This window comes from Ovis canadensis, chromosome 12, assembly GCF_042477335.2.
Source record: "Ovis canadensis isolate MfBH-ARS-UI-01 breed Bighorn chromosome 12, ARS-UI_OviCan_v2, whole genome shotgun sequence".
In the NCBI taxonomy this organism is placed as follows: domain Eukaryota; kingdom Metazoa; phylum Chordata; class Mammalia; order Artiodactyla; family Bovidae; genus Ovis; species Ovis canadensis.
Genome location: NC_091256.1, coordinates 12,078,928 through 12,091,330, shown reverse-complemented (window position 1 = coordinate 12,091,330; position 12,403 = coordinate 12,078,928). Strand labels below are relative to the sequence as shown.

At 51.5% G+C, this 12,403-nt stretch overlaps 1 protein-coding gene across 1 annotated transcript; it reads left to right on the top strand.

Annotated features, from left to right (window-relative positions):
* The first annotated feature begins 274 nt into the window (after positions 1–274).
* Positions 275–10,601, top strand: FMOD (fibromodulin). Its single transcript, XM_069544466.1, has 3 exons — positions 275–661; positions 3,355–4,342; positions 8,991–10,601. Exons 2-3 carry the CDS (start codon positions 3,364–3,366, stop codon positions 9,140–9,142), a joined length of 1,131 nt encoding a protein of 376 aa, XP_069400567.1. The 5' UTR covers positions 275–661; positions 3,355–3,363; the 3' UTR covers positions 9,143–10,601.
* Positions 10,602–12,403: the final 1,802 nt, after the last annotated feature.

Below are 12,403 nucleotides of genomic sequence, written 5' to 3'. Positions count from 1 at the left end.
CAAGCCCTAGTGCCCAGCGAGTGACTAACAAATACGAGAGTCCCTGTCTACCTTTTTATCTCAGTGGGGAGAGAGAAATCCTATAGCTCAGACATGTCTCTCTGGTCAGGGATGGAACTGGAGCCAGAGTCCTCTCCTCTGTCCATCAGCCTAACCACTTGCCCACAGAGGGCGCTGAAGCCCAGAAAGCTGAGCACTCGCTCTCCAGTGGGACCCTGGGTTGCTGAAAGAGTTAAGATGCCTCTTGGCAAATCCTGGCCCTCCCTATCCCTGCATCTGCCCTATGGGTTTAATGAGAAATCCAGGCCTTTGTAAGAGACTGCACAAATAACCTCCAGAGCGCCACTAACTCATTCAGCAGAAAGAGACCCCAAGCTGCCAATGCTTCAGGGAAGATAAGTGAGTGGAAAGAAGGTGGTTTTTATAGCAATTTTGAGCGGTTGAGTGTGAGCTCCGCCTCTGCAGCGGCGCTGAGAAAGCCAGAATCTGGGCTCCTCAACCTCTCTCTTCACGACATCTGATTAGGAATTTGGGGGCGGGCCCTGGCCTGGCAGAGGCGTGCACACTCTCAGTAGACACACTCCTCTCCTGCTCACACGCTCTCCAACCGAGGAGGCCAGACAGAGGGACGTGGTCACTCTCTGAAAGATTCACCTTCAAGGTAGGTCTGTCACTTCCCTTCAGATTTTGTCCCTGGTAGCTCCATGAAAGGAGCAAAGGAAAGAGGCTGGGGAGAGGGGACAGGGCCCAGGGCAGAAGGAGCAATTCCTCCTTCCCCATCTGGACCGTGTCCCAGGATGCTGGAGCAGGGAAAGGGAGTCGAAGGAGGGGGTTCCCACATGCCCCCTTTGTCCGACGGTTCCTTCCTGACTGTTGCGGAACCTTCAGCTTTCAGGTGTGAAAAAGTGAAGGACCAGGTATCTGGGGAAGCCAGCTCTGCCCCACTACTACTCAGAAAGTCCACCATCCTGGACCTGTGCCCTGCAGTCTCTTCAGAGGGTCTGAGGCACCTAAACGCTCTTATATGAGGGGAGAGGGAATTTTGTGTAGTGTGTGTGTGTGTGTGTGTGTATGTGTGTGCTTGTGTGTTACTAGGGTGAAAGGGAAAAAACACACAAAAGTGTTGAGAGTTGACCAGGTCCAAGGAACTGTGAAATGGGGACCTAATTCAGGTTGCAAAGCAGCTTTTGGTTTGGCCTCCTGGATTCTGATAGGAAGGAGACATGGTTCTCTAGAATGGAGAAATGAAAGACCAGCGGTGACTCCTGAGTAAGCTCCCCCCAGCTCAGACAGTGCCAATCCTAGAAGCTTTCCACCTCACAAAACTTTGAGCACAGGAATGTCTCTAGCTTGGGGGGCGAAGTGGAGAGGATTTAAGAGTATAAAGCCTGGAGCAACATTGCTAAGAGATGGGGAAGGGGTAAAGAGAGGCATAAGGTCCCCGAGAACCCCTCTCAGCAGTCATGACACCGAAAGAGAGTCAAGTGGGTAGGATGCACAGCCCTGGAAGGCTTGAAGAGGAGGGCTGCTCTTGCCTGCCAAGGTGCCTAGTTTGGAAGGAGAAATGGAGACAGAGGCTCACTGTGCCAACCTCCAGACAGCCACCCTGGTCCTGCAGCAGCCCAGAGCTGAGCATGGAAAAATGTGCTGCTGGCAGTGGGCCACTCTATCCGTTCTCTCCTGGGCAGTGCCAGGGCCCAGCCAGCGTGCCCAGGCAGTGGGCGGCTGGGGAGGCTCCCCAGGAACACTGTGGGCTCTTTGTCTGAGGCTGCTGAAGATGAGTGAGGCACCTCGTTCCTGGAGCCTGTGGGCTACTGGGATGAAGCAGGCCCGAGGGACTCGCTCGCAGGGGACAGAGAGGTCTGAGGGAGACGGTGGCCAGAAAGGGACCAGGCTGACTATCACCCCCAGGGGCCTTCTCCTCACCTCATGGGCTTCGACGTTGGGTCTTAGAGCCCTTTCTTTTTCTTGTCCCCAGCAAGGGCCAGCAGCAACGTGAACAGCATATGTGACTATGCTCAGACCAAGAAAGGTTCTAAAGCTTCTCCACCCAGGGGTGACGCTCACCCCTCTGGAGGGTGCCCATTGCTCGAAAGGGCTGTGCGGTGCTCTGGCTGTTGGTATGCAGAGTAAGACATCCAGCCGGACAGGCCGCCCTCCTCTTCCATGCCTTCAGCTTCCCTCTCGGGGGACATCAGACTCACACTTCTCTCCAAGCCTTGCCTGCTTTCGTCTCACTAGCACACAAGCTCAAAAGCAATGAGCTGCCAGGCAATGTGGGGCCCGGCTACGGAGACTGGTAACCCAGAGGTCAGCACCGAGGGCTTCGGATGGGAAAGCAGGACGCCAGAGTCCCATTCTAAAGTCATGTTCCCCTGGGCACACTCAAGAGTCTTCAATTCCTGTTCCATTGTTTGATGTTTCTCGTTATCTCTCTTGGTCCCAGCTGGCTCTGGCATAATGTCCATGGTGCAGGGTGAGAAGTCCTAACACTTTACTAGATGCTGTGGAAGACAGCCCAGGGCACCAAGACTTCATGCTCTCAATACCCCCTCTAGAACACAAGGGCCACAGTGGGGGCCACAGACCCTCTGCAGAGAATCTGTAACTGCTGTATGACGGCCCTTGCTAGCCAAGTTGCAAGTATAGCCACAAGCTGCCAACCAGAGAGTTTCCTCACCAGTAGACCGTTACAGGTTCTGGCACTGTTACAGATGCTGGTACCACAAGCCCAAGCCTTGTGATGGCCGCAGGGGACCACGCCCTTCTCCAAACACTCAAAACCAGAACTTCCCAAGTAGTTCAGATCTTCCCCTTTGAGACCTCAAGCCACTCCTGGGTATTTCCCAGAGATATGGAAAGAGCCAGAGGGTTTTTTCCTTGGACTCTTGGCAAACATTATTCCCTGGGGAGTTCAAACAGGATGTAAATTCAGACCAAATAGAGCCCACCACCACCCCCATTCCCATGGAAGTTGCTGTGGACTTTCTTGGTTCCCTAACAGTACCTTCAGGTTGCTAGAGGCTCCTATGGGCCTGCCCTCTGGAAAAAAAAAAAAAAAGCAATACTTCCACTCAAGCTCCTTCTGATCTCAAAGGCTCTGTTTCTGTAACTCTGTGAGCAGAGGGAAATGCACCTAGCTCCCCCAGGGAGCCAGGACTCATCTGGACCAGCATGTGGAGGCAGTGCTGGGAGAGGCCCAGAGGAGGTGGGAGCAAGGACTCTGCTCAGAGCTGCTTTCTGCTGAAGGTCAGGTCTGAAGAGCTCAAAGCCCAAGGCTCACCTCCTCTGCCTCTCTGACTCCCTGGAGTCTCCTTCACACCTGATTCCTCTGTTTTCTCTCCCTTCTTGCAGAAACACAAAATGCAGTGGGCTTCCATCCTGCTCCTGGCAGGGCTCTGCTCCCTCTCCTGGGCCCAGTATGAGGAAGACTCTCACTGGTGGTTTCAGTTCCTCCGCAGCCAGCAGTCCACCTACGACGACCCCTATGACCCTTACCCCTATGAGCCTTATGAGCCTTACCCCTACGGGGGAGAAGAAGGGCCAGCTTATGCCTACGGCTCTCCACCCCCACCAGAGCCCCGAGACTGCCCCCAGGAGTGCGACTGCCCCCCCAACTTCCCCACAGCCATGTACTGCGACAACCGCAATCTCAAGTACCTGCCCTTCGTGCCCTCCCGCATGAAGTACGTCTACTTCCAGAACAACCAGATCTCTTCCATCCAGGAGGGTGTCTTCGACAACGCCACGGGGCTGCTCTGGATCGCTCTCCATGGCAACCAGATCACCAGCGATAAGGTGGGCAGGAAGGTTTTCTCCAAGCTGAGGCACCTGGAGAGGCTGTATCTGGACCACAACAACCTGACCCGGATACCCAGCCCACTGCCTCGGTCCCTGAGAGAGCTCCATCTTGACCACAACCAGATCTCAAGGGTCCCCAACAATGCCCTGGAAGGGCTGGAGAACCTCACAGCCTTGTACCTTCATCACAACGAGATCCAGGAAGTGGGCAGTTCGATGAGAGGCCTCCGATCACTGATCTTGCTGGACCTGAGCTACAACCACCTAAGGAAGGTACCCGATGGACTGCCCTCAGCCCTTGAGCAGCTGTACCTGGAGCACAACAATGTCTTCTCAGTCCCCGACAGCTACTTCCGGGGGTCACCCAAGCTGCTGTATGTGCGGCTATCCCACAACAGCCTCACCAACAACGGCCTGGCCTCAAACACCTTCAATTCCAGCAGCCTCCTTGAGCTCGACCTCTCCTACAACCAGCTGCAGAAGATCCCCCCCGTCAGCACCAACCTGGAGAACCTCTACCTCCAAGGCAATAGGATCAATGGTGAGACGCTGGCACAGGGGAGTGGGGAGTGCTGTCTGTTGCACTGGAAAGAGCTGATCCTGAGTGCTGGGGGCCACACAGAAGAATTAGAAGTAGGAGAACCAAAGAATATTGATGACGCAAGTTGAGAACCCTGCCACACCCCCGTACAAGGTTGTACAGAGTGGCATGCTCTTAGACTACATGGCAGTGCTAGGAAAGGTCACTGGGGAGTGGGTTGGTATGGAAGAAGAATTCTCAGAAGGGGTAAGTCTAAATTTAGGTCCTGAGAGATAAATGGGCATGGGCTGGAGGAATATAGGGCTGAGCCATCCTTAGAGGCGCCATAGCCACAAAGGGACCAGTCATTCACCAAGTCACTTTGAGGGGATGGCTAGGAGATTCCTGTGTCTCACAGGAAGGGGTCAGGTGTCAAGCTGTGAGAAATGAGTTTGGAGAGGTTTGGGAGGGGGTGGTTCATAGACAGGGGCATTTAAGTTGAGCAGGAAAGTGGGCTGCTAAGAAACCATGGTATCTGTACTTTCTCACTGACTCTGGAGTCTCACTGACTCCAGAAACGCGCTCTCTGTTTCCCCTCGATCAGCTCGGTCTTATGCTTGGACGCTTGTGTTTTAAACATGCGGCTGGTGGACGGGAATTTGCAGCCTCTCAGAGCTGTGTGCGGCACTTGCTCTGGCTGGCTCTCCGGGAGCACGAGGTGCCCTGGGTGACATGAGCTTGACCCCTGCCAAACCCTGCAGTCGTGAGCAAGCACAAGGCCTCCTGTGTTCCCAACACTCCCCAGAAGGCCCAACAGACGGCCTGTCTGCGAGAACCAAAGTCTCCATTTCCGACTGGACTGTCCAGGCGCCTTTCGGTCCCTCTCTGGGTCTTGTGTTCAGAATGTGCTTACACTGAGCCAGAGCCTCTGACGTCTCAGCCCAGCTGGAAGGTGCTGAGCCAGCATTAACGTCTCCTCCTCTGCAGCAAAGTACCTCTCTCCCTGGGGGAGGAAGGACTCGTTAATAGCCACTGGCAGAGGGCTTTAAAGTAGAGCCTGCTGAGAGCAAACAGCACCGCCACAGCATCAAAGCACAGATAGGACGGAGGCCAGAACCTCTCCATGGATCCTTCTCTCTCCCTGGGCTCACAGAACAGATCATTCATTTGGCAAGATGTTAAGCCAGACAGCCTCCCCGAGTGAGAGAGGCACTGGTCCCAGAGGTGGACCATGGGGTGGGCAAGCTGAAAAGGTGTCTGGTTCTCTACTTTGAAGTGCAAGACACCATCATGTACACTGCAAACTGCTCTGTATTTAAAGTCTCTCTTTCTTTGGGGAAGGTCTTCCTATTCCCAAGGCAGGGTTCTCTAATCTCTCAGATGTTGCATGATGTAAAAGCTTTGACATTTACTTGTAGCTGTCTATCATCCCTCCCAGAAGTCCCCACTACTTACCTGCTGCTGCTACCCACTCTGAATCCAGGAGGCGTGTCGTAACAGAAATGTCATATAGTATCTTGTGCTTTATCAGAGTCTGACCTGGAAAATGTGACAGAAGACCAGCTGTCATGGGAGAGAAGCCAATAGTTACTGCCTAACTGTATAACCAGCGAAACTTGGGGTGGAAAAGACTCCATCACGGCATCTTGTCACTCTGCCTTCTTGCAGAACCACATATGTCCTTTAAATATAAGGTGGTTCACTTCTTCCAAAAGCTCTGCAAAGATAAAATCACATTAGTCAAGTGTCCTAAGGTCTTGCAAGAAAGTTTTTCCTAAGTCAAACCCAAAAATGTTCAGTGTTTACCCCAAATCCCTTCTTGCGCAGTTTAAGCCAAAGCTCTTCTATCTGGTTGCCCCCCTCTTAGTCCTTTTTTTGGGGTAAATAACACCAATATCTTATTTTTCTTAATTAGTGGATTAGTACATTAAAGGCTTTGGTTCGGGACCTGGCACACAACTGAAAAAGCACTTGCTTTTCAACACACGGTAACTATATTATAAACTTTTCCCCTCATTGCCACTTTGACGTTGCCAGATACAGTTTTATTTTATCTTTTGCATTGCAAACATGGGGTAACTGAGACACAGAGAAGGAAAAGCAATCTCTTCAGGTCACCCAGATCATAGTAGAGCCTCTGCCTTTAACATTAGAGGACTGAGAGCCAGGCTTCTCTGGCTGAGAAAGAAAGGAGTACATCTCTGATTCGGGCCACTAGCAGGAAAGCGAGTTCCCCAAGCTCAGCCACTCATCTGGGTGAATGTGAAGGAGGTCTCCCTGCAGGGGACCCAGAGCAGGGGTGGGTAATGAAGGTAGGATTGAAGCAACCCTCTGAGAAGAGAGCTGAAAGGACAGGTGCTGAGTGCCGGGGACTTAAGCCTGGCTCTCTCCCTCCCTGCTTCTCTCTCCCACTAGTGTCTCCCTCAGTTTTTCCAGCCTGGCAACAGCAGGAAACACAGCTCAGAATGTTATTCAGTAGCTCTGGGATCCAGTGGAGCCGGGCCAGTACACCAGGAGGAATTTGGAAAAACTTATGTCAAAATTTAATCTGGGATGCAAAGTATCCTCCAGCATCTCCAAGCAGAAGCTCCTGTCCTATTCATGAACTTAGAGAGGACTAACATGGGGGCTCACAGTGCTCAACTTGTGGATAGAATCTATATATGCTGAGTGTTGAGCAACTCCTAAATATGCCTCATATTTATAGTTGCACAGTGGGGAGCCAGGACTTCAGCAGACAGTCTGAAGGCCCCAGGCTGGTGTAGAGAATCCACTGTGGAACCTCTAAGTGCAGTCGCCCAGTACAGCTGGAAGTGATATTCAAGCCAGGCCACTGCGCTTTTCTCTCCAGCCCAATCCACCCTGCCTATTCCATGCAGACACCATAGACCCAGACTTGACTCAGCCTCAACTCTGCCCCAACCTGTCCACTCAGACGTCACTTGATCTATTGCCTGGGACCAGAAAGGGGACATCCAAAAGCATTCCAGGTCCCCACCCGACCCTCCCCGAGTGCCCTCTAAAGAAGGATATCTCCCATTCTTCTCATTATTCTTTGGTTTTTCTGTCTTCCATTTGTAGCACATGTTAACTGGCTGCAGACTTCCCCATCTCCTCTTGGTCAGTTCTTAACAGAGACTGAAAGCAATCGCTAATGCTAATTTCAAAAACAATTTCTTCATCTATCTAAGCTCTCCATAGAGAGCTTACTTTCCATACCCATAACCACAATGCCTTTGACAGTCACCCCAGGAAGAGAATCAGGAAAGCCTTCCTCCCACTTCTCCTGCCCAGCTCCAGGCTGACACACAGCTCCTGATCACTGTGGCAAGCAGAGAAATGCCTCTGGTAGAAGCAAAAGCAAGCCAAGCTCTGAGTCTGCCTAAGTGTTACAGCCCTCCAGATGTAGCCTACGAAGCCCCGACAAATAACCTCACCCAAAGTCCCTCCGGACCCGAACCATCTTTCTGACGCTCTCACATACCATATTGAAGGCAGCCTCTATGGGCGCCAGCAGCTTTTCGGTGGTAACCTTTGCTGTCCCTGCTGGAGTTTTGGGGCTTCCCTGGAGGTGCTAGTGGTAAAGAATCTGCCTGCTAATGCAGGAGACATAAAAGATGTGGGTTCAATCCCTGGGGTGGGAAGATCCCCTGAAGGAGGGTATGGCAACCCACTGCAATATTCTTGCCTGGAGAATCCCACAGACAGAGGAGCCTGGTGGGCTACGGACCATGAAGTTGCAGAGTCAGACCTGACTGAAGCAACTTAGCACGCACGCAGGCTGGAGTTCTAGCTGAGCTCTTGTTTTAATCCTTCAAGTTCCTGACCCAGCAGGATAGAGACAGAGGTAGTTGATTTGTCCAAGAGAACAAGCAGAGGGAGAACCGGGTGAGTGGTAGCTGAAGAACTTGTGTTTAAACCAAACAGAACGATTGTTTCTGTTAGGGTTACAGGACTTGGAGGGTTGGGGGAGAATCTTCAAACTTCTTTTGAGATTACAAAAATGGAGAGTAAACGAATCATCTTAAATGCAGGAGGCAAGGAAATTATTTGAGTTTTGCGCTCCATGGACGCTCGATTCACCTCTCCTTAAACCTCAGGGCCGAGATCACGCCTCTGTCTGTACTCAGAGTGCACATGGGACAACCCCCTCAAAGCTCTGCACTCAGACGCACGTGTTTCTCAGCCCAAGTTTTCTCTCTTTGATTTCTTTCCACTTTCTCTACCTGCAAACTGTTAGGAAATATTCAAGATTTAAGTCCTTCCACCTACCCAGTCTTTCTTCTCAAAGCATTTGGGAAACGCCCTCCTCTTCAAACACAATCAAGGGAGAACTTCAAAGCTGCTAGGGTTCCTCTTTGACTGCCTTCTGCTGCCACCTGCTGCCCGCAGAGGGGAAAAGACCAAGGCCTGCCTGAACGACCTTCCAGGGTTTTGGGGGGTGGGGGGCGTGGGTAAAGAGGTGGAGCTATGCAGGCGGAGACCTCACTCTATCCCTGGCTCTGCTCCCCAACGGGTGCAAGTTTGACTCCGATCCTGGGAAGCGCCTGCCCCACCCAGCCAAGCTCTCCCCTCCCCTTAGAAGCTTCACAGACACCGTGGGGCTTTCCTGCGGTCCCAGGCCCCTGATCTGGGCTTCTCCCCATCCCCGCCCCTCTTGTCCCCACAGAGTTCTCCATCAGCAGCTTCTGCACCGTGGTGGATGTCATGAATTTCTCCAAGCTGCAGGTGCTGCGCCTGGACGGCAACGAGATCAAGCGCAGCGCCATGCCCGCCGACGCGCCCCTCTGCCTGCGCCTAGCCAGCCTCATCGAGATCTGAGCGCCGCTGGGCGCAGGGCCGTGCCCCCACGCCTCTTTGCATTTGGCTTGATGGTTTGGTTTGGCTTTTGCTGGAAGGTCTGGGACAGACCGTGTGACAGAGGTCCATGGGCTCTCTCTCTAGTCTTCTTCCCTGTAGGCAGTTTTAGGTGGAGTCAGGGGACAGGCAGCCTTCTGCTGAGGGACATGAAACGTCCGTTTCTAAGACAGAAGTGGTTGGCAGAAGGTGTAAACCCTGAAGTCCCAGTCCCCGAAATCTCATTACCCTCGAGGTCTTCATAGTGATCCAGTGTCCTGAACCATTGCCTGAGCAATAGAGTAACTGTGCTTTTGAAGTAATATCTGACTGGGAAGGCAGCGCCTGACTGCTCCCCCGCGTGCTGGGCTGGTCGCGCCGTCTGGGCTCCCACTTGCTGCTTCTCATATATACCTCTTGCCCAACTGTCGCCTCCGCAGTCCGCCTCATCCACTCAACCATGCCCCACAGACTTTTTAGGTAGAGGCCGGAGAAGCCAAGGCGCATGCGTAACTGCCCAGTGACTGCGCAGAGAGCTCACATTAGTGGCTGAGGTTGGAAGGACACCAAGAATCACCTTTACACCAGAGGTCACCAGCGTGAAGGCAATATTCCTGATGTGGGAGGAGACAGCCAACCTCAGACTTAGCTAAATGTGTGGGGCTATATTTTAGCAACTGGGCAGTTTTTGGAGGTGGGTCAGACTTCAGAAAAGGAAAGCGACCGGATGTTGCTTATTCTCAGCATCCATAATGGAGGCAAATACACCTTGAATTGGCTGAACTGAGGAGGCAGCCCCAGTAGTGTCCTTCTTGCCCAGCACTCTCTGCATTCCCAGCAGCTCCCTACTTGAGTTTTTATCTTCAAAGGCAGAGGCCATGTGGTTCTTCAAGTATGAGAGAGGTAATTTGTCCTCTTATGCAAGCAGAAAGGTCGATAACCTGATTGGAGAGACAGACTCCAACCAGCCCTGGACTTGCCACCCTCATTACTGAAGCTGGCTGTCGCTTTATAGCTTGGCTGGAGAGCAATTAATCTTTCCCATTTCTGAAAGTAGTGCTGCCTGGGGACCTAACCCCTGCTTTGTGGGGTACCACTGGGATGGGGCCATCTGGGCAGCCATGGGCAGAGACTGCTTGAGGAGAGCTCCCTGCACAGATGCCATTGCTTCCCTGATACCGTGTATGCTTTGAATCAGTTCCCCGAAGAAAGAAGAGGGGATCCTTGAGCTATGTTCTTGGCTCCAGAACCTCAAATCCACAAAAGCCAAACCAGCTCATTTCAGCCAAGAAGCTCTGATGTGAGGGGCAAGGCTGCCCCTTGGCCCAGGGCTCTTCAGAAAGCGTCTGCATGTGGACACCATCGTGCCTCTATAAAGGATCCTTAATACAGGAAAAGCATGAGTGGTGGCTAACCCGACCAATAAAGTTATTCTACAAGTGCACGTGCCAGAATGGATCATTTAAGGCGACACAGAGAAAGGTTAGGGGGACCTACTGGCATCACACAGGCCTCAGACTGGAGGAGCCCACATTCTCATCTATTCTGCTTGGGCAGATGTAGCTAAAGGTTTTTTGTTTTTTGTATAAAAATCTCTGTATAAAATCTCTACAGAAAACTTTGTGCTCTGGAAGTTCTTTAAATCTAACTTCAGTTCCACTAGCTTCACATTTCCTTCCATTTGCTTCCCAAGAGAGAAAGAGAAACTGTTTTGCTTTCCACTCCCCCTCCCCCAGCCCTGTCCCAACTCATTCTAACATTTTTCTCCTTCAACCTTTCTCGCACTGGTGGGTCTAGGGTATTGTCTTACGTGCTCCTGCCCTCTAGTGGCAACTATGCAGAACTGAGGGCAGTCAAGTACGGCAAAGCGCCTGAAAGAGGAAACTAAGCAGTCAGCAGCGCGGTTCCATTCCTGAGTCAGGAGGATCATGGCAACCCCCTCCCGTATTCATGCCTGGAGAATCCCATGGACAGAGGAGCCTGGCAGACTATAGTCCAAAGGGTCACAAAGAACTGGACACGATTCACAAAGAACTTAGCACAGCACAGCACAGCCCATCTGCTCTTTCGTTCAACCTCTCAATGCACATTACTTAAAAGCCTTTAAGAACATGATGCTTAGCAACTGTTATATAAGTCAGGAGGGTGGGCTAGCGCTGTGCTTTTAGGCCAAATCATCATTTTCTAACAGAGAAATAACCACAACTGATATTTATTGAGCTGAATATATTATTTACTGAATATATTCACTAATGAATTCTGTGAAATTCTGTGCCAAGCGTGTTACAAATGATACAAGTTCGTCTGAAGCCAGAGTGAGCTAATTTGATTATAATCCTCCGGAGCAAGAGTTAGGCAGGAATTTGAGAATGCAAAAAGATCAGTCACGACTTCAGCCATACACCTCTCTTCAAGCACAGCAAGGTCAGCACATCTGCTCCAGTTCAGGGAGCTGTCACATGGAGGAGGCGGAGACGCAGACACACAGAAAGGGGTCCAGCCATGCTGCAAGGAGGAATCCCTCGCTTCTCAGTTTTGCTTTTTAGCAGCTCTCATGAATATCCCAACCAAGACAGCAGGGGAAGAATCCAGAGCCAGGCTCAGCTGGGATGCAAGGCTTCCCTGATTTCTAAATCCAGGGCTTCTCAGGTTGGCAGCAGGGCCGGATTAACCATCAGGCTCAGTCAGCTCTCTTCCCTTAAGCTACCACTTATTATGGGTTAGGTGTTTTACTTACGTTGCTTCATTAGCGTTCCTAAACATTCTATGCCAGAGGTGCTATTATTTTCAATATTTTATAGGTGGAAAGACAGGCACAAAGAGGCTGACGTTACCCAGGAAGGAAGCATCAAGGCCAGGATCTGTGCCCAGGTCATCCCCAGTCTGCCAGTCTTGCTATCTTGCCTCTACTGCGCTAGCCTGAAGACCTCACAGTTACTGGTATATGCAGAATTACTGGAGTATGGAGGAGACTTGGGGGTGGATGGGGTGTCACAAGTTGGGGGAGACCATCTGCCTTTATTTTTTTGTGGACCTAAATTCATTCTGCTAGTATTCACAGTCCTTTAATAAATTTTCCAATTAAAATTCACTCTTCATCAATCAATACTTACAAAGAGCCCTTGGTCAGGCAATGGAGATACTGTAGATGACAAAAGCAAGCCTTCCCTGCCACTGGAGATTTATAATCCAGCGCGGTGACGAGCACGGAACTAAACAATCACCTGAAGACCACATGGTTACAAA